Below are 23285 nucleotides of genomic sequence, written 5' to 3'. Positions count from 1 at the left end.
CTGCATTGTAAAAACTGGGGCAAAGTTATAACTTAGATGAAAAAGTGCCATTTTTTATGTTGTAAATATATGCCGAGTTTGGTTTTTCTACTGCAACGCGTTAAAAGATTAACTGGGGGGTTCCAGACTTTTGCCTAATCCTGTATTCGGCTATAGTTCTGTACGGTATTGCAGAGGCCGTGTTTTGTTTACAATTGGTTTCTTGTTATTTCAGTTATCATCATTTAACTCATCATTCAACGTCATCATTTAACCAAATAATACAATCTAATCATAAACAATAACTCGTCTCCTATTTATATAACTAAACAGGAAAGCACAAATCAAGATGTAATAGAAACACAATTTTGTTGACACTATAGCGCCCAGTGTCACCGTACATGAACTAGACACGAACACGAGCTTTAAGATTTACAATGGGATAAGAAGTCTACTTGTTTTACTCCAAATGAAGAAATTTGGAAAGTATCAAATTCACTCAACTGGGGAGCGACCATATATATAACATAACATAACATATAACGTATACAACACAATGTGTACCCTACATCGATTCTTTATCAGCACGTATGTTTAATACCCCCGCCGCAGCAAACCTGCACACTAAGCGAATTTCAACTTGTCTGATTACATTTTTACTAAAATATTTCTATAAATAAGACATATTTATTCCAAATTTAAATATCATTAGATTTAATGAGTGCTTAGGTTTGCTGCTACGGGGAAGGTAAAAAGTGTGTTTGGACCATATATGTCAATAGTATAGGATGAAATAGTTAATTAGCCAAATTTTATCAATATATACCCATAGACAAGTAAACTACAACAGTTTTCATTTTCTCCATAAGAATAACATGAGAATTTTAAATTATACCATTTTTAAATTTTCTCCGTAACCGTCAGGCATACAACAGCGTTTCAATGTATACTAAATTATTAATTTTTTACGCTCAAACGGTTTAAAAAGAAATTGCAAAATATTTTGTTTTTAGGGTCAAAAAATGGAAAACCCCATTTTTACCCCATAAAGCCCCCAATAAATCCCGTTCCCATGGTCAGATTATGCTGGATCGCGAACTCGTACGAATAAACGTAGGTTTACACAATTGTACAAAATTTCATCAAAATCGGATCATTTTTGCTCGAGTTATCGCGCTAACGGACACACACATATACAGGGTGTTCTTTTTTTAAACTTGCATCTTTATTTATGTAAAAACCGCAATAGATAGAAATATTCAGTTTGCGGGAATCATATATTGACGTAGGGGGCACAATGTTTTTGAATTCAATGTTACTTTCACATTCCCCCCCTTTCCCCCCTGCCTTCAACTTTTTTTTTAAATAGCAAGGTACCCCTTGTGACATATAAAATAAAAAAGCATGAAAAAAGAAAATGTTTGATGAAAAAAAATTGAAAATCGGTTCATAAACTTGTGAGATATCCCCCCCTCCCCACCGGGAACTTATTTTTTTTAATAGCAAGGTACCCCTTGTGACATATCAAATGAAAGAGCATGAAAAAAGAAAATGTTTGGCGAAAAAACATTGAAAATCGGCTCATGAATTTGTGAGATAATCCCCCCCCCTTTTCCCCTACCCACAACTTTTTTTTAATAGCAAGGTAACCCCCCTTGTGACATCTTACTAATATTATAAATGTGAAAGTTTGTGTGTTTGTTTGTTTATTTGTTTGTTTGTTTGTTTGTTTGAAGTTCAATCACGCATTAACTACTGGATGGATTGGGCTGAAATTTGGCATGATGATAGATCACATTCCCGATTAACATATAGGCATATTCTTATCTCAAAAATCCTTTCGGGCTCCGCCCCAGTGGCTCTGAAGTTCCCCATGTTAACCTTATGAGTATTCATATTTAAAGGGAATTAAAGAATTTAGTCAGCTGTTTCAACTGAAAAAGTTGGTTCTATGATTTGTAAAAGCATTAAAAGTTATAAGATTTACCAACAGGCTGCAGCACTATTATTTTTTTTATCATTTATGAAAACAGCTAATTTGAACTAAGCAGCAGCAAAAAACTGTGGTAAGCAATGAGAACTGTCAAAGTTAGGATTGTTTACAGTTATGTTTATTTTTTGATTTCATGAATAATTTGTGATATTTAGCAAATTTTTTAAATTTGTTTTTCTCTATTGTTTAGGTGAAGTGGTAGAACATTATGACTATTGTAGATGTCATACTATAGTATACTGTAAATTTAAAGAAGCAAAGTTTATCAAACTGTGTCTTCCCCCATTGCAAACGCAAAGCTTGAGTATAACTGGAATAATCATTTTATACTTAGGTTTATGCCAACCCCGTACGAAGGACGGGTATGACTGCTAGTATCAAATAAAAAATAAATTTCACAAAAAATTTTCTTTTTTCATGCTCTTTCATTTGATATGTCACAAGGGGTACCTTGCGATAAAAAAGATTAAGTTCCGGGGAGGGGGGAGGGATATATCTCGCAAATTTATGAACCAATTTTGAATTTTTTTCATCATAAATTTTCTTTTTTCGTGCTCTTTTATTTGATATGTCACAAGGGGTACCTTGTTATTTAAAAAAAATTAAGTTGGGGGAAGGGGGGGGAATATGAATTTAACGTTGAATTCAAACAAATTGGGCCCCATACGTCAATAGATGATTCTCGCAAACTGCATATTTCTATCTATTGCGGTTTTTACATAAATAAAGATGCAAGTTTAAAAATAAAACACCCTGTATATACATATGCATTTGAACGGATGGTGTTTTTGGCCTCTACGGACCTCAAAACAAAAAATTAAATCTGTCCCGGGTCTAGGTCTTACCATGAGTACTACGGTAATAGCATATTCCCTATATGGTAAATTCACTAAAAACAAACTAACTTCGTTATAGTTTAAGCTGTTCTGACAAATACAGATCGTAGAAGTAGAACACACTTGCATGGCATGTCCCACGTATGATACTCAATTCATTATAAAAAATATAAACTAAACAGCACCATTGCAAAAAACACCAGTTCAAACCACACACCCGTGCTGACGACGTACAGATATACGTCGGCAGCCCCAGTGGTTGACCGGACTATGGTGTCTGGGCGTCCGCGTTTTGGCTCACGTAGCGCGATCCATTGTATTACATATCGATGGGAGCGACATGCTGTCACTTTAGCAGCCTCTCACACACTGCCGTTTTGCCGTAGCGGCCGTCACGACGTTGACTTGCTACGGAAAGAAACTATTTCAGCGCTCCAAGCGCCCGGTGTCTGGAACTATCCGAGGCAAGATACACCAACGAGGAAAGAGAGAGGCTAAGATACAACAATGAGGAAAGAGGAGGTAAACTGAGGCAAGATACACCATCGAGGAAAGAGAGAGGCATCTGAGGCAAGATCCACCAATGGATCTTGGTCCACCAAATGTGATATACACATATCACATTGGATATCTACATATTACACATATCAGTGACAGCTAGAAATAAATAATCCATCCAAACAGATGTTCGTTATTTCATAGATGTCGTATTCTCCAAACAGATGATTAGTATTTGATAAAGACGTATGTGGTAGACATGAGGAGAAAACTTGACAAAAATCCACAAAATTGGGTTTTGAACGTCATCAGTCAGGTTATTTCAAAAGTAGCTATGCATGTTTTAATGGCTAAATACACTCTTGCCAATTCAGTGAACACAAAAGACTATTTAAATCCCTATCGTATTTCGTATTCGTATTTCAGGAGAAGAACTCTTGTTCATTTTTACATGCAAAGACTACGTAAAATGCCTTCTGGGCCATGACAAACAGACAGACAGAAAGTGAGATAACACATTAAAAGCTTTTTAAAAGCTCAAACATAACCGAAAAATACATAATCCTGAACAATGCACAGAGAAAACTCTAACTTTATTTATAGCTATTTATAGATATTTTATATACACTTTCACTTCTATAAAAGATTTTCTTTCTCATGACGCTTGATGAACGGCTTATACACGTAATAATAACTTTCTTAAATAGACAATCCTAACGAACTACTGTTGCAGTAAACTTGCGAATATTTCTTACTTTACTCTTACACATGTTTGAAATTTACATCTTGCATAATACACTACTTTGTGCCTGTTAGCTACTATGAATCGTTCGGATTAATTTAAGATATTAAACTTTGTTGATATACACGAGGTAAATTGACCTCCATGATACCCATAATTATACACAGGTACCATATTACCACACTACAAATTTGATTCTACAATATACGGTACGTAGTTTTATCCAAACAAACGATCAAAAATCCCGAATGAAATTGTTATTTGACTCAATAGTCAATGCACATAAGCGAGTCTTATCTTTCGATGCAGATTAAATAATACAAAGGCAGAGGAATGCGCGAGACCAAGGACAAGGTCACGGCACGGTTGCTATAGAGACGACGAAACTATCTACAGTATTAGAATTGCGCGCCAACGTCAATTAAACTGTACAATAAACACGCCGCGTGTGTAGTGTTCGACGGAGCTATAGTACTTTCAGTTGGCAATACTGGCTTCTAGCCTCGAGCGAGGTGGTTCAACCATGAGAAGCGCCTCAAACTCCTGGGTAATCCCCGGTTAGCTCCTCCCACTCTGCCCCCTATCCCCACCTAAAAGACGAGCAAGTGGTAAGTCGGTCGGGTCGATTGACGACAAGTGGGTTTCTCGTATATAATAATTTAGTTTTACAGGCCGGTCAACTGGATTGACAATGAAATAACTTGTCGACGTACTGGTTTTCAGTATTTTTCTATTTAATTAAAAAAGACGGTCTAGTGGCCAGACGACCAAGTATCTTGTCGGTCTACTGGTAGGCTCCCCATTAGTCCATCTAATAACCTAACTGGTGTTTATTTTGTTTTTTCTTCACATATAAAACTTAGTGAAATAGACATTTCATAACCCGAAACAAAATGTTATACAACACAAAACAAAAATGGTGAATGAAAAACAATGAAATCAAAACTAAACACAGTTATCAGTTCAAAAGCCTTTAAGCTAGTCGGAAGAACCATCTAGACAGACATGTCCAAGCATGTCGCTAAACCCAAAACCATTGACCACCAGAGAGCGTATTGGTTAAGTTGTTAAAACTTAAAGCTGCAATCTTTTGTTGTAATATTTTTCAAAATTATATACAGATACCTATTTGGTCTGCGTGGGCTACTGGATATACTGTATTAAAAATATTTACTCATCAGCTGTTTACTGTTCCAGCTTACCCATGCATACAGCCAGCTGGTACAGTATAGAGACAAGTACAGCAAAAGGTTCAGTGCTACCAACCTAATGTATTTGGAACAGCTGATTTTTGTAACAGCAAGACTGATTCGTATGTTAGGTGAGATTATGTAGAAGTATTGAGAAATGTAGGCCAATTGAAATAAAATCAATAGGTTAGTAAGTTGATCAATAGAAACATAAATAGTGAAAAGGTTATAGATACTAGAATTAACGCTTCTAATTGTACACAAAATAACACCATACTAACATTGAATGGATCACAACATATCTCAAAATTTTTTGATAAAATATGTTCCCATTGTGCAGGATTAATTTGATGCAGACTTTTCCTGGGTTGGGATTTATTGGTGTGTGACAGTGATGATGTCTCCTCAATTGTAGGACATGGTAACAATGTCCTAGCTATTTTAGGATACTATTATGATGATTTATAACTGTGGGAACTAATATGCACTGTGCCGCAATCACGGATTACAGATTACTGACATGATGAAATAGAATAGATCAATAAAGATAAAATTGTTTGGTACTTTTTACTATACGGAGGCCACTTGTTATTTTAGAGTTATTATTGTACCGGAGACCAAAAATAACTGCATAATTGGAAAGAACATACTTTTATTGACTTACTGTCCAAATTTGACACAATTACAATCAGCAGACTTTGAGTTCTGCCTTCCAGAAGGCAGTGATGTCAACGGGAATTGAGTTGAATGCGTCGCCGCAGCTAGCCGCTACATGTACTACGTAGCACTACTGCGTGTACTGCTTTATGTAGGTATAAACCCACATACCTAACCTACACATTAATCTCCATTAATTTAGACCCTATCCTATTTATCCTATTTTTGGGTTTTTACTTGACATGGAGTGTCGTTGTTTCCCCTGGAGGTCATGCTGAGACCTCACCTTTACCCAACCTAGGATGGGTTATCAGAAATATGTTTGTAGGACTTTCCTTGTTTCGTTATGAATTGTACGATACCAGATGAGTCATCACTCAGGATGGTAACCCAGATACACGAACCCAGATATACGACGGCCTCCGTGTAATACAAAAGTATCAATGTTCAAACAAAATTGTTTCTTCTGCTGGAGGAAAAATCCTATCTTGTTTCCATCCTGTAAATAAGAAAGGAAATGAAAATCAAGTCTAATCCCACCTTTAAGTAAATTATAATTCCAGGTACACAACACCTAATTCATCTTGTTTATTATTCTGTTGTATAAGGTGGGAAAGCTGGCTGTCCTCCCAATGAAGGAACGGGAAAAGTGATTGACACCAAACTGTTCTCCCTCGGATTATTTCTCACTGAAGCCCAGATCGACAACATCAACCAGTTCAGGCTCATTGAGTTTGCGAACCGAAGCAAACTGTCTCATAAGGTAGGCCCAAGATTTCCTTAACTGGTTCGTTAAACATACACATATCTTCTTTTCAATTATTGTGGAGTTGATGACGGTTAGTCTCCATCCTCTCCTATCGCAATTTCAATTTGAAACAATCTTTATTTAGTTCAGTTAGGAGCATCCAACTTTTATTTTCCTCCACTATTTCCCATCTCTCAAATAGAAATAACAAATTGTTTTTTTTTTTAGTTGCATGGATTCTCCGAGAGATATCAGCCCACAGTCAACATAACACCCAAAGCTGCTCCTGAAAGTGGTATCAGAGCATTTTTGAAAGAGATATCTGCTAAAAAGAATACACCTGAACCAGGTATGGTCTTTCTTACTCCCTCGTTTTGCTACATCAACCTCTAGTTACAACTCCACTATTACCTACATCTGCACATCATCATTACTGCATCTACACCCCTGCACCCTTTCACTATGCTATACCATAGCACAGAAAACATACTACTATAACCCAGAATGCCAACCGAATGGTAAAAAGCATTAAGTGTTTTGAGAGAGCTTTGCCTGTCAATCGTAGGCAGCGCCACCAGCATTGCCATGCACTCAGCATAGCAACGCTGGTGGCGCTGCCTACGATTGACAGGCAAAGCTCTCTCAAAACACTTAATGCTTTTTACCATGCGGTTGGAATTCTGGGTTATAGTAGTATGTTTTCTGTGACCATAGTCATAATAACACTATGCTATACTGTGCCATTTAACATCTTTTATATCATATCTATCTCGGTAACAAAAACTAAGGGATTAGATAGGATTTTAGACTATAACACAGTCTGTGATCTCATTTGATTATTTTTTAAATAAAAATAGCCTACAGTTGGTGCATGAGATGTCTAGGCCTACTCCAGTATGAAAAAGTCAATGCTTTTATTTCACTAGTGGTTATTGTATAGTTGCAGAAACTCCTGCAGAACCAGAGGAGCGAGTCAGCAACAACCCTATCCTGCCTGTGTTGGCGTTCCTGCAAGCTCTCACTAGTTCCTGCAGTGATGGCCGCGTCGTCTGCAGCACTCAGTCTACTGTGGGTCTGTAACAGCTGATAATGATTATGATTGCAATAAATGTCTAACTAACTAATCACTCAAAAATTGCTTCACCGATGTTAACTGTTTATTGAACTCTCTCCTAGTAAAAAAAAAAAATTAAATGAAAATTGTTTATATTTAATTGGTTATGGTAAATTTTTCTTCACATTCTATGAGTTAGTGATTTCATTAAAATAATTGGCAGAATTTATCTTCTCACTGAACCTATCGATGTTTTTCTAGGATGAATGTTTGCTAGCTTCTGTCAGAAAATAAGGAGCAGTGGCTAATTAATATACGATTGATTAAATGTAAAATACACGACAAAGATTTTTTTGTCCTAATATATGCATTCTTCAGAGATTTGATTAAAGAAAAATAGCAGTTAAAGTAAACAAAAGGTAATCTTCCTCAAAAGGTTATCAGTTGGTAACAATAGTAATCTTCAGTGTATGGTATTTTTTTTCTGTTTCTTCTGGATTCAAATTTTCTTGGATAAGTTAGCTGAGCTGTGAGCTCTAACAATTTCCAAATGGCTCCTAACCATCCACTTGGTTTCCATTAATATAAAGCTCTAACAAATAACAATCCTTAATTACTTCAGTCTATGAATTTTTCATGATTAAAGTAGACATTAGATATACATTCTCAGGGTGGTACCCTCAATTGTTGAAATAACCTATTTCATACCCAGGTCGAGGATCGCTGAAATTTCTCCTTCTCAACCCAGCTGCTCATTTCACCGACATCGTAAGCCAATCAAGGTAAATAAACATGTTTATAACTTGTATGGTTTGATTTATTTATTGTAAACTTGATTAGCCAGAGTAATCTTACTAATATTATAAATGTGAAAGTTTGTGTGTTTGAAGGTCAATCACGCATAAACCACTGGATGGATTGGGTTGAAATTTGGCATGATGATAGCTCACATTCCCGATTCACATATAGGCATATTCTTATTAGTGATGTGACGAGTCGAGTACTTTCCTGACTCGAGTGACTCGACTCGCCAACTGCCGTGAACTCGAGTTACGAGTCGAGTCAGACTCAACTCGAGACGTTCCGAGTTCGTGTGAGTTCGGCATTCTCCGTACGAGTTCGTTAGTTTTGCGAGTCGGCCGACTCGGTACCGGCTAGCGTGTCAGCTTTACGAGTCGACTCGACTCGACTCGAGACGTTCCGAGTTCGTGTGAGTTCGGCATTCTCCGTACGAGTTCGTTAGTTTTGCGAGTCGGCCGACTCGGTACCGGCCAATAGGGTTTCAGTTATACGAGTCAACTCAACTCGCGTTCCGCCAATAGCGTTGGATCTATGCGAGTCGACTCGTAAAGCTGTGACGCTATTGGCCGAAAGCGAGTACGAGTAAACTCGAGTCAACTCGTTACGTCCCGAGTTCGTTAAGGTTCGGCTTTCTCCGTATGAGTTCGGTTTCTTGACTCGGCTTTTGCGAGTCGGACTTGTAACGTTACGAGTTCGTGTAGCTTCGGCAATCTCCGTACGAGTTCGTAAAAGAACTCGAGTTGGAATTGAGTTGACTCGACTCGGGTCTTGACTCGAGTCAACTCGACTCGCCAACTCAACTCGTCACATCACTAATGAAATGAAATGAAATGAAATGAAATATTACTTTATTATCACAAAACATTTCACAGATCCAGCGTTAGCTGGTGAAACAGGTGATATTGTCAGAGATCTTAAACACTAAGTTACATAACAAAACTAAAATCCACATAGCTTAAACTAAAATATATTTACTTATCATTTAAATAATCGGAAATATTATAATAATTTTTCTGTAAAAGGTATCGTTTGAAATCATTTTTAAATTTTGAAATACTGTTAATTTCTTTAAAATTAGTGGGTAGACTGTTGTAAAGCCTTAATCCCATATAATAAGGAGATCTTTCATATAAACAAAGGCGATGTCTTGGATATTGAAAATTTTTTGAGCGTGTAAGATATGGATGACTGATTTGTTTATCATTGTACATTTGATAATTAATTTTAAAATTCACCATCATTTTAAATATATAAAGTGAAGGCAAAGTTAATATCTCATATTTAGCAAATAAAGCTCTGCATGAGGTTCTTTTAGGCATAAATGATAAAATCCTTATAAATTTCTTCTGAATTTTGAAAACTGCTTTAGAATAAGAAGTTGCTCCCCATAATTCAATCCCGTATTGCAAGACAGAAAAGAACATTGCATAGTACACTGTGAGTTTAGTTTTTAAATCTATTACATTTCTCAAAACATACATTTGAAAGCAAGCCGTATTTAATTTACCAACTACCATTTTTATGTGTGTTTTCCATGTTAAATTCTTATCGATATCTAAACCCAAAAATTTTGCATTTTCAGTAAAGGATATAATATTATTATCATAAGATAATTCAACAGTGGAGTTTTGCCTATTCTGAATTGTTTGAAATAACATCACCTGTGTTTTAGAATTATTAAGTTTTAGCCCGTTGGCTGTAAACCAATTAGATAAATTAAGAATAGAAAGACTGATTTCTTGTTTAAGATTTTGCAAATTATTTGATTTAACTATTGCTGTAGTGTCATCAGCATATAAGATAAGGTTAGACGATACATTTCGAGGTAAGTCATTTATAAATATTAAAAATAGCAAGGGGCCTAGTATTGACCCTTGCGGAACCCCACATTTAGTGTTAAGCCACTGTGAAATACATTTTTTACCATTTTTTACGATTATTGTTCTTTGATGTCTGTTAGTCAAATATGAATGCATCCAAGACAAAGCCATATCAGAAAATTCATAATATTTAAGTTTACTCATTAATATATTGTAATTTACACAATCAAATGCCTTGGATAGATCACAGAACACCGCAGCTGTGCTCTGAGACCCATCCAAGCCATCAGAAACCTGATTTATGAAATCTGAGACAGCAGATATAGTGTTTTTCCCAGATCTAAAACCATATTGTTTATTGGTAAATAAATCATTATTTTCGAAATATGAATAGATTTGGTTGTAAGCAATTTTTTCAAAGATTTTAGACAAAGATGGGAGTATTGAAATAGGACGATAGTTATCAGGGTCCATTACTGAGCCTTTTTTGAAAAGTGGTTTCAGCTCAGCATTTTTTAATTGATAGGGAAAAATTCCTTCATCAAAACATTGATTGATTACTAGACACAGAGGCTCTGCAATATGGTTTATGACATTTTTAATTAATTCAATAGGAATTTCATCCCATCCAGAAGATTTTTTATTTTTTAAATTTCTAACGGTTTTTTTAATTTCTAAAATCGATACATGTCTGAACTGAAATTTCATTCTTATATTATTAGGCCTACTAGTATTATTAATCAAATTAGTTGCAGTGTGTAAGCAAGGCATACAATTTATATTTTTGTAAATGTTACAAAATTTATCATTGAGAAAATTTACCACATTTTGTCTATCTTTTAATTGCTTGTCTCTGACACACAAATCAGGGAAATCCAAATGATTGGAATTCAGGACTCCAAGTTCAGACTTCACAACATTCCACACCGCTTTGCTCTTATTATCTGAAGATGATATAACTTTACAATTAAACATTTTCCTAGCCTTATCGCAAACAGCTTTAAATATTTTTCTATAGTTTTTGTAATACTTTTTAAAATTAACATCTTGAACCGTTTTGGCAATAGTGCTTAGCTCTCTTTTTCTCTGACTTGATATTTTAATACCTTTAGTCACCCAGCTTTTCCTATATTTATTTTTGGGTGGTTTGTTAGTGTAAAATTTAAGAGGGAAACATTTATCAAAATTTACTAACAACTGATTGAAAAAATTGTTAAAATTAGTTTGAGCATCTTGTTGAGGCAATGTATTCCAATTAACTCCTGATATGTGTTGATAAAAAAGCGCTTTATTTTGTTTTGAAAATAATCTTTTTTTGTACTGTATTTTTTTGCAAAGTGCAGTATTTCTTGAAATTTCAATAAAAAGTGCCCTGTGATCCGAAACACCTAGTTCAAGGTTCATTTTAGATCTTATATTCTGGTTAAAAACAAAGTTGTCATTAGTTAAAATATTGTCAATGCATGAGCTTGTATTTATAGTTATTCTAGTTGGAGAACGAAAATTAATTGTAAAACCGTACATGCTGATTAAATTTAAAAACCTAGTTTTATGGCTGGGTGAGCTGCAGGTTTCTAAAATATCTATATTAAAATCTCCTGCTATACAAATCTGATAAGTTTTTACATATTTTTGTAGCTTAGAAAGTAGCAATTCTAATTTATCTATAAATATTATAAAATTATTCTCATATGGAGTTCTATAAATTGAAACAATAATAACATTCAAAATAGGTATTTCAATACTACAAACTTCAAAAATACTTTCTTCATTGTATATATATAAATCTGTCATTTCTTTAAAAACATAATCAAGTTTCAAAAGTATGCATGAACCTCCCCTTGCAATTGAGCTTCTACAATAATAAGCTGCTAACTTATATTTGTTTAGACTTGATAACAAATTTATTTGATTATCCTGTAAACAATGCTCATTCAAACACACTACATCAACATTTGAATCATCCAAAAATAAGTGTATATCATGCAGTTTTTTCACCAGACCACCCTGAATATTCAAGTGCATGATAAATGCATTTTTCTTATTTGCACAAAAGGTTTGACCATATTCCCACTTAACACATTTTTTATACAGATCAAAATGACACTCTTTGCAATTTACACAGTAGTTATCTTGGTCTAAAAGGCTTACATTAGAGGATTTAGAGGATTTATCAGCATTTAAAAAAGATGAATTTTTATCAACATTTAAAGGAATTATTTCTTTGGGGTAAGAGAAATTTTCTTCAATTTCTCTTTGTTTAGTAGTTAATGTATGGATTGAATTGGATTCTTTTGGAAACTCTGGATAAGTTTTAACACATGATATACTCTTATACTTAAAGCTAACCCCCTTCAAAATTGATGACAAATTGGTATTCATAAAAAACTACTATTATTTAAAGACATTTGACATGGTGGAACTTGAATATTTACACTATTTACACTCTCTAATGCGCCACTGCTCTGCTTTTTAACACTTCCCGGAAGCTTGACCACTTCACTAAACTGAAGATCACCAGGAGTGACTTTTGGACTGGCAGGGTTACTAGTGGAGGTTGGGCTGTTGTGAGTCGGCTTAGGTGAAGTTCTTTGGTCTAGTGTCGATCTATTGGAAACGGATGCAGATGATTCCAAGTGAAGCTCGCTGATAGGGGAAGACTGTTGGGTGTGATGGACATCAATAATTTGTTGTAGACGTTTCAGAAAATAGTTATAGGGTACACCGTTGTATAAAAGCCTATTTGAGTTTTGATAATAGCAGATAATATTTACAATTGCTCCAGTATTATTTTGAAATCTTATTAAGTTTTGTATAAAGTGATCTGGCCATATTTGATCTCTAACGCAACCCATTGCTGAACATATAAGTATCTTAAGCTGTCTTTTTAAATTCATTTGTCAGTTGTTCAAAAGCACAGTCGTAGTCAAATTTTGTAGGTTTCAAAAAATATTTAGTTTTTGTAATGAGACTAAATATGCTTGCTCCTTTATTCACCTTTTGATATGCCAAGTGACTGCTAAGGCAATTTGAAAGGAGGGGCTTGCCAAATTGATTCCGGAAGGTAACCGCAACCCCAGCACTCATACTCCTCTCACTATCCAGGTCAGCTGATATTGTATGCGCAAAACCCACAGTCTCGTTGTTCTGAAATCCATCTATAATGTCCTTCATGTTTGCTTGGATGATATTAATACCAGCTGAATTTCTTATCTGTCTGGGAGAGTTACTATTTACGGATTTACTATTTTTTACAGATTTACTATTTACAGAATTACTATTTACATGCCTATCACCTCCAATAACATGTGTGACGTTGTTTATTTTAATTTTATTTATGAGTGATGTTATCATGTAGGATAGCTTTTTCTTTCCACGATGATTCAGATGCAACCCATGATTGGTAAAATGAAACCTTTCCAGCTCGTCAAGATCAATAACTTTTACGCAAGGAGTTCTTACCGTAATTTCTTTGATATAGTTATTGATCATGGTTATATGATCATGGGCTGAGTCCTTTGGATTTAGATCATAGCGGTGAGGAATAGTAGTGACTATTATTGTTTTACTGTTGTCTCCAGCAATCAAGTTTTCCAGATACTTTTCTAAGTTTTCATAGATATTATTGGTTGTCTTTTTAATTACGTCATTTGAGCCCGATATTAAAAGCAGCATCTTGTTTCTAATTCTACTTCTCATTGCCTCATTATACACTTTTTCGGTAGTTGCCCCGGGCATCACTTGGCCACTAACTTTTATTTTATTTTTACTGCAGAAATTTATTATTTCAGGAAGCTGTCTTCCGTGACTATCTGCATATAATTCTATTTCCATTTTAGTACTATTTTCCCTGTCATGGATCCATTTAGGCACAGCAGATCTTCTTTTATCTTTTGCTGTACTTTGTACTGGGCTTGTGAAGTTGTTGGATCTACCGGTATCTTCTAAGTATTCTGCCCCATGATTATGATGTAATACATCATAGCGGTTGTTTGTTTGTATTGTAGTGGTGTTCAGGTTAAGGTTAGTTTTTGGATGCGGCTTTGCTTTTGACACTTTTTTAGGTTGTTCCCATTTTTGGCTATTATTATTGTTTCTGATTAAAAATCCTTTTTCTTTAGTTTTAGGCTCCGTAGATGTTGTGGATTGGATGTCTGTGACTTGAGGTGTAGGCTCTGTTAAGCAGGTCTGAGGCATGCACTGCTCAAAGAACAATTTTTTTACATCAGGTGCTTCAATGAACAAGTGTTGACTGTTGTACATTAGGTAGGCAAGGGTGGCTCGTTTGGAGATTACTTGAGTCCTGTTTATTTTTAGTTCATGAAACTGTTGGAGAGCTAGATCAATATTGTTATTTAGGATTCCCTTCACTATGTGGTCAACAAACAGAAGCAGATATACACCACAGTCCACCATATTGTCCTGCTGTGGACAGTTGACAATATGAAAATTTGCATTTTCGGGACTATCTGTAATGACTCTACTGACTTTCAGGAAAATTTCTTTAGCAGATTCCAAGTTGTATTGTTTTGAAGAATCCAAGTAGTAAAAAGTGTTTCTTGATTTTTGATACAATAATAAGCTCCAATGTGTGCCACCCACTGCACAAACAGCTTTTGCATCGTTTACTGGTATTAATATAAATTATTTTTCTTGTAGTTTTAGAGGTGTTATTAAATAATCTGTATCATCTAGGCACTTGATTGCTTGGCTTACAACAGGGTTTATAAAATAGATGTTTTCATTGTTTACTATTTTATCATTCAGCATTTCAAGATAAATTCTAATCATATCATCATTTAACCATTCGTTGTTAAGCAAAGACATACAATGACCGGTGTTTACATCAGTTTGAATTTCCTTTGCAATTTTGGAGTTCTTCTCAATGTTGTTTAGTTTATTTACAACAAATGAATCTTTATGCATTGGAGTACTATTACTAGATGCTATGTGGTTGTCGAAATCAACAATGGGCTGTGTACTAAGGGGAGTTCCAGCGTTCAGTTCTATTGAAAAATCATTTTGCAAGTCAGATATGATTTCTACACTATTTAAACTATTTAAGCTGTATGAGTCGTCAGAAGTACAAACACTGACACTATCTGTACAAGTAGAAATATCAACAGACTTTATATCACCAGGAGGCTCCAACAGAAAATTTTGATTTGTTTTCTTAACAGAAAAATTGAAATCTTCAATTTTGTACACAAGTTTTTTCTCATCAATGTATTTAGCTAGTTCTTTTTTAGAACGAAATAACTTGCCTGACGGTGAGGTTATATATACATCAATTTTTCCTTTATGAATCCCTTTCTTTCTAACTATTTCCTCTCTTTTCCACCCTTTGGGAATCATACATTTTTTATCCTTGCTATCCATATCAAAAAGTATAAAACATAAACACAAAATAAAATCAAAACTACTTTTGATTGCAGTTTATATTTCCAGTAAAATAATTATATTAATTTACAGTTAAAATATTAAATTGCTGTCCTTATGTAATATCTTAAATAACAATAGTTCTCTATTCTGTAATGAGAAGTGATAAAATATTTGAATATTGTGGCAATAGCTCTATTAGTAGGTCAGTTGAAGGGTCAGTTCTCCGAGTAAACAAAGCAGCTGATAAGGAGTCTGTCGATTCTGCTGAAGCAGGTTTCAAACTCCAACAGGTTATCCTTAGGTTACAGGTTTACTTGTGGTTCTTGAGTTCCGTAGTTGGTATCTCTTATAAAATTTAAATTACAAATTAAAATTTTCATTGTGTTAAAAGAAAAAATATTATTTTATTTTGCTAAGAAATTAAGTTCAAAATGTTTTTTACCTTTATTAATAATTTATGAATAAGACTTTATACTTTTCCTGCCAGTTTGCTCCAGTCAGTGTAACAATGTGTTTTGGCCTGCTGTAGAAAGTGTAAAACTATTTTTCAAATATTCTTGTAACTTGTGTTTTTCTTTACGGAATTCATCACTTATAAATGTTTATATATGGTTAAATTTAAGGTATGTAGCACTTTAAACACTATTCAATACTTAGAATATATTAAAAAACTTCTTAAATGCACTGGATACTTCAGACCTGTTCACATATTAAATAGTCAAGTTCACTATCTAATTCATACATACTATCTAATTCATTCATTACATACTAATTCTTATCTCAAAAAACCCTTCGGGCTCCGCCCCAGTGGCTCTGTAGTTCCCCATGTTAACCTTATGAGTATTCATATTTAAAGGGAATTAAAGAATTTTAATTTAGTAAGCTGTTTCAACTAAAAAAGAAAGTTGGTTCTATGATATACAAAAGCATTAAAAATTTATAAGATTTACGAACAGGGTGCAGCGGTATATTTTTTTGCATTTATCTAAACAGCTAATTTGAACTAAGTAGCAACAAACAACTGTGATACGCAATGAGAACTGTCAAAGTAGGATTGTTTACAGTTATTTGTAATAATAATATTGTTAATTTGTAATACTTTATTTTTCTTTATTGTTTAGGTGAAGAGGTAGAACATAATGGCTATGGTAGATGTGTAATACCATAGTATACCGTCAATTTAAAGAAGAAAATTTTATCAAACTTTGTCCTCCCCCATTGCAAACGCAAAGCTTGAGTATAACTGCAATAAGCAATTTAAACTTATATGCCAACCCCGTACGAAGGACGGGTACTCTGCTAGTGATTATCATATTTACATTTCATTTGCAATAAATCATATTTTTATGCAGTTGGAGTGACTAACCAATCAAACAATCATGAATGAGAACTATTCAGAAAGTAACAGACGTTTAGCTTGACATAGTGCTTGATAATACTGCCATCTTGTTTCCTGGCATTATTTTTTACATTACCTGTTGTTGTTGTTGCCACTGAGAAGTTAAGGTAGAGAAGAAACATGATGGGAAGACCGTGCGCTTTCAACTCTAGTAAATTGTGCCGGAAATATACAAGCAAGGAAGGGTCCGAGCGGCGAGCACTGTTCGGTTGGAAATACCTATCGCACGTGACACAGTGTCTTCCTCCACCATGAGCTTTGTAGTACATGAGGGCAAAGGGAATGGTGTTGGACATTGTCCCAGACACCAGCGACTAGTGCAGACACCACAAGTGTACCATTGGATGTTTAATCTTTACCTTACTTCTCTTTGTACACACATGTGCATTTTGTGTTGAGGATAAGTGAAAAAGCTCCAACAACCCTGTAATTCACTACTTTTTGTTGCTTTGTCCTTGGGTGTTACTGGCATGGGATTGTATTTCACAACTTCAGGCTAGATAGGGGTTGGAGCATCACTTGGATAAAGTCTGTTGGTCATTTTGGTGGATTTGAACCGCTACCTCAGGGATTTAAGTCCTGGGTTTTACCACTAAACCAGCTCACTCCCCAGAGTCTCACCACTAGATTTAAATTTAAATCCACCATGGTGGGTATTAAATTTTAAACTATTCCAATATCAATTAAGTGTTGAAAATACTGTATATAGTAACAAAAGCAGTGGGGAAAGGGTTCTTGTGCACTTGTGCATTCTGCTCAACACTAAAAAATAATAAAAAATTTTACTTGTTTCTTAATGTACAAAGGAATTTTTTAAATGAGCTGATGCAAATATAAATGCAAATACAGCTGGTGTAAGAATCTTTTTTGCACAAAAATTACCAATTGAAATTTATTGCCAGTTTTTTTTTACGCAGGAGTGTAGTGGTGTGTGGAGGCACCATGCAGCCTATCTCTGAGTTCAAAGATCAGCTGTTTGCCGCTGCCGGAGCTGATACTACGAGGGTCACACAGTTTAGTTGTGGTCATGTCATACCACCGGAACACATACTGCCTATTGTCCTCACTTCAGGCCCGACCAACAAACCTTTTGATTTCTCCTACCAGAATCGTAACTCGGTTGCTATTGTAAGTGTTTCCACGTTTCATTTCAATACTTAGATTATCAAAAATTATGATTATTGCATTTACTAACCAACTTACCTTCTAATCAGTTATTTTTAGTATGTGCATAGTTGTGTTTTAGCCTGGATTTTTTAAGGTTCTCATGGTCTGTTTGAATAATATTACAAATAATGCAACTTAATTATTCAAATTTGAAAAATAGTTTAACCCAATAAATTACATCATCATGTTTTGGTCCAAAAAGTTGTCTTTACTTGTTTGTGTTTAGTTTTAAATGTTTAAATAGTTTCCTATAAATTAATTTAATAATCTTTTATTATGAGTTATAATATAACTGAATAGGGTTGCATTTTCTGACCATCTGGGTTATAGCTTAGACTATAGTTAATGGTTATAGTTTAAAGATGAATTAAAATACCTCATCATTTTAAACACTTGCCCAGTGTTGTACTTGTAGCCTAGACTTTTTTAGGTGGACATAGTGTTTTTGTTTATTCAAATGGGTTCATAATCTATATATATAATACGCTAGACATATTTTTGTCATAATTGTTTTGGAGCGGTGGTGCTACCGATCACCATGTCCAAGGTGTCGTTAGAAAGGTCTTAGGATGTAGTTTTGCCATCAAGCAAAAAAAACTTTGGAATTCCATCAGGGCTCTGCCCCAGTGGCCTACAAAGTTCCCATGTGATTCTTAGTGAGAAAATGTTTGTTTACATTTGAACAGATGAATCGTTTGAAATTGACACTAATATTTGAAACAGCTGGTTATACTAAAATTTAAGACATGTGCTATAAGGATTTATTAGATTAGTTGAAAAGATTGACGTTTCACTGTTTTAAACCAGTTTTTATTTGCACAAAATCAAAACATAACCAAAGAAATGTTTGACATAATGGAGATTGAAAGACGTCGACGAGGACGGCCGATAGGAGGAGGCCGACGAACTTTAACTGGTAGACGCGAACGAAATACAAATAATACTATTGTCGTTGATAGCCGGATACAGCAAGAAACCTTCCGTGTTGGGTTTAAGTGTGCTCTCCAACAGCCGCCTGAAGATTTCACATTCAATTTAGGACTGCTGGATAATCGCTGCATAAGCTGTTGATTTTGGAAGACAAGGAGGCGGGTAGGACTACATCGGAAACAGAAGAGAGGTGATATTAGATGATTGGCAAATGCGTTGGGAGCAGAGTGTTTTATGTTATCGTTTGAAAGGTAAACGTTCTGATGTATACCTAACATCAGAAAGAGACTGGAACAAGATTGGGAGATGGGCCATTATGAAACGCAGTTGGTCACAGGAAAAACCAGGGATACATACAGGCTTTTAAATTTAAAAAAAAGAAACAAACAAAAACTAAGAAAGGATAGGAATGAAAACTTGCCCATGAAGGGGAGAGGAAAGGTTAGAGCGAATCTCAATGATCCCTACCGCTCAGGGCGGTATGGGGAAGGGAGTCGTGCTGTTAGGCTTTTGGAATTATAATGTGTCTGGACAAGGATTGAAAGTGGCTGAAGCCTAAAGAGAAAGAAGATTTTGACGGGGCATTGGCCTGGCAAATAAGTACCAGACTTAAGCCAGGGGTGGTGGTGGGAATGAGGAGTTTGCCACAAACATTTTTTACTGACTTGGTTGGATTTGGGTTGGCGTAAATATTAAATGGAAAAAAGCCAGAGAGCCTGGATAATTTGATATACTAAAAAGAAAAAGAAAACTGAATTAACACTCTGTGCTGCATCTGCATCTTTTAGTAATCATTGAAAGAGCCGATTTGCAGAATTTTTAATTGTTATTATGGACAACCTAATGTTCCATAATATTTGAGTTGAATCTTTAAAGTCATCAGAAATTATGACTGTTATTCGTTTTAAAATAACGCCTGTAATACTTAGCAATTGCTCGAATTCGAGCAACAGGTACACTAGTGTAACTTGATTATTGTAATTCAAAAATAAATTATGTTGATTGTTGATAACCTTTATGCATTTTTCTGTAGCTTTTTGTGTTAAATAAAAATAAACATACATAAAATAACTAAAGTGTTCCTATTTTTCCTATCCTAATTGAGTAACATGCATGTAAGTACCGGAATTCAAACAGTTACTCCTGAGAACCAAAATGTAAAGTAACAATAATTTTTAGAAATACTCTCATACAATCTTTTTCCCTTGACTAAAAATGGTCTTTAGTACAATTACGATTATTATTGACATGCACAGAGTTACAAAGGTCTTAAGATCTTAAGTACTTAATGATGAAAAAATTTACATAAAACTAGAATGTTTTTTAAACAACCTTTCTATTTCCAACAGATGACAGAGCTCGGAAGAACTTTGGACAACTTTTGCAACATAGTCCCTGGAGGCATTGTATGCTTCTTCTGTTCCTACGACTACGAACAAGCTGTTTTTGAGCACTTCAAAAAATCCGGAACAATCGATAAACTTTCTTTGAAGAAGAAGGTTCCTCTCATATTCTTTTACTTTGCATGCTCTTTTGTGGATTTTAGTAAGTTTGAAATCTTATTCAAATTTATAATCTTTCTAATAGACCTATACTAATTAATTGTGAGTACTGTAGTAATAATTTACTTTCTAACTCCAGGAGAAAACATTGTGCACTATTTTTGCATGCATTTTTTATTTGCTTTCTATCCTTTAATTTTCTTTGTGCGCTTGTAATTTTTGTTGTGAACTTGTTAATTTGTTTCTTCTAAGTTGATTAAGCTTTACATGATCCAAATTCTAATTCTAACATACAATAAAGACAATAGTACAATAAACAAGTACTTTTTAAAATTACTTTCTTTCATTGTCTTAAATTATGTTACTGTTGTCACACTTATCTACCCATCTTCAACACTTTTAACCTTTTAGAGTCATTTTATTGATCTCTCTGTGTCATTACTGATTTTTGTTTCACTACAGCGTATTAGTATTTAATCAAGCCATTGCTTAACAGAATTTAATATTTGACTTTATCAAATTTTGCTTAAAAGTAATTAGTTTTAGGCCAGTGATTTTGTTTATGTTTTGTTGTTGGTGAACGACTCAAACCCTGGCATTGTCAACTTAACTTTGACCTGTTGTTGGAAGGAAATTATCATAGCCCAATGGGAATCAGCAACTAGTGTTTCAGAATTAATACTTTTTGTATCAAACCAGCAATCTGTCTGGTTACTCAGTCGTAATCGTAGGCTAATATTCAGTCTCACTCAAAAGGGAAAGAGTTGATTGATATGGGACCGAAATGGTTTTCTTACTTCTAACTCTTAGGCCAATAATATGTAGACTAAAACATAAGACATATAATTACTGGTCTTTCAGAACATGAAAACTGTGTCTTAGGTTTTAAATTATTTAATTTTAAAATTCCAGATTTTCCGTGAACCTCGCAAGTCAAGCCAAGTAGATCAAGTATTGTCAGATTACGCGGCCGCTGTCAAGGCTGGTAAGAAGAACCCAGCGATCAAACCCAACGGAGCTCTTCTCTTCAGTGTTGTTGGTAATCTTGGTATTTCATACCATAAGTTAAATGTAAAAAAATATAACTAGCCAATAGCCATCTTAGAGTGCTAAGATAGGTATCCAGACAAAATTGAGTTACTCAAAGGATTTTTGTTATAGCGGCAGGCTGGTTAAAATGGGAAAAAGCCCACTATATGAAGACAAACAATAATTTGGCACTAATCAGTCTTTAACAAAATTAGAATATTCCACTGTCACTGATCCACTTTTTTTTTTTTTTTTTTTTTTTTTTTTTAGGATGGTTTATGTTGAGAAGACATATGTTCTTCCCAACTACCAACCGGGGAAATTCAATATATTACTATTTTTGTAGTACATTGTTAAATATTTGTGTTTCTTGTGTCAGAATGCACTCTTTTTCCATCCAGGCAAGCATGATATCCTCAAAATAATTCTAAAATATCCACATCCAAAGCATTTTTCTGTTTCAGGGGGCAAGTTAAGTGAAGGCCTGAACTTCAGTGATGATCTGGGTAGATGTGTTATTGTCGTAGGAATGCCGTACCCCAACATCAAGAGTCCCGAACTGCAGGAGAAGATGGCATACCTAGACAGCACCCTGGTATGAAACGTAATTACAGTTAATAAATTTTGGTCATGAGTGTTAAGGATGTTTACTCAAATAGCCATAAAAAATTGAGGCTCTACTCAAAACTATTTGTAGTTCGGTTCAGAATATTCAATTTTCCATCATAATTTTCAGGGAGGAGGTGCAGGCCAATCACACTATGAGAACCTTTGCATGAAGGCAGTCAATCAGTGTATTGGTCGCGCGGTGCGACATCGCGAGGATTACGCCACTGTGCTGTTACTAGACGCAAGATACGCACGACCAAACACGCTTAAACTGCTTCCCGGCTGGATACAAACATCGCTACAGACAAATCAGAAGATGGGACCAACTGTTGCTGCTGTGGCAAAGGTCAGGATTTTGTAGTTGGCAGTTATTACTCATAGAATCCTGCATAGAGCTTAAGGAAAGAGTCTTGCCAAAGCCTTACCCAATAAACCCACCCTTATCTTAGAGCACTAGCGTGCCACTGTTCAGCAGATGATCGAAAGGATTCTAATTATACCACTAAGGGCTGTCCACGATGGGCTATGTATTCTGATTATTGAAAGCCAATTAAAATCGAAATTTTTCACTCTATTGTTTATTCAAAGTAAAACAATCACGCTTATTCCTCTACCAAATTGTTTTTCGTTGCTCCGTTTTGTACTAAATTCATAGTTGTATTTTTCTGTTACAGTTTTTTGCTGCCAAACGGGCTAAAAATGCATCACAGTGAAGAAACTTCTACTTCCGAATCACAGCTGATCCTGAAAACAGTTTGTTCCTGTTTTCTTTTAAGAGTGACATACTTTGTGATATTAATGAAACTGTTTATTTTATTTTAGGTTATGATATATTTAGTTATGTTTGAATTTAATACTATTAGTCTTAAATGTGTTAAATGAATACTAAACATCACTCATCTGAGCCTTTCAACTCCATGACATTACATGACATTTTTTATACCGTGTG

The 23285-nt window shown here is 34.8% G+C and overlaps 1 protein-coding gene across 1 annotated transcript in view; it reads left to right on the top strand.

The window, feature by feature from the left end:
* The window catches only part of LOC128987979 (ATP-dependent DNA helicase DDX11), a 38523-nt gene extending 15238 nt beyond the window's left edge, over window positions 1-23285 (top strand). The window contains exons 9-19 of the mRNA XM_054409139.1: window positions 5246-5369; window positions 6504-6658; window positions 6872-6992; window positions 7584-7715; window positions 8410-8479; window positions 18017-18227; window positions 20546-20695; window positions 21611-21737; window positions 22192-22322; window positions 22464-22682; window positions 23011-23285. Of these exons, the coding sequence (XP_054265114.1) occupies window positions 5246-5369; window positions 6504-6658; window positions 6872-6992; window positions 7584-7715; window positions 8410-8479; window positions 18017-18227; window positions 20546-20695; window positions 21611-21737; window positions 22192-22322; window positions 22464-22682; window positions 23011-23049 (1479 nt within the window). The 3' untranslated portion in view covers window positions 23050-23285. The remainder of the gene's footprint in view (window positions 1-5245; window positions 5370-6503; window positions 6659-6871; window positions 6993-7583; window positions 7716-8409; window positions 8480-18016; window positions 18228-20545; window positions 20696-21610; window positions 21738-22191; window positions 22323-22463; window positions 22683-23010) is intronic.

This window comes from Macrosteles quadrilineatus, unplaced genomic scaffold, assembly GCF_028750875.1.
Source record: "Macrosteles quadrilineatus isolate MER2022 unplaced genomic scaffold, UCM_ALF_1.0 Scaffold_2__2_contigs__length_208266976, whole genome shotgun sequence".
In the NCBI taxonomy this organism is placed as follows: Eukaryota; Metazoa; Arthropoda; class Insecta; order Hemiptera; family Cicadellidae; genus Macrosteles; species Macrosteles quadrilineatus.
The sequence above is the reverse complement of the archived record's forward strand: the minus strand, read 5'-3'. Positions and strand labels throughout refer to the sequence as shown.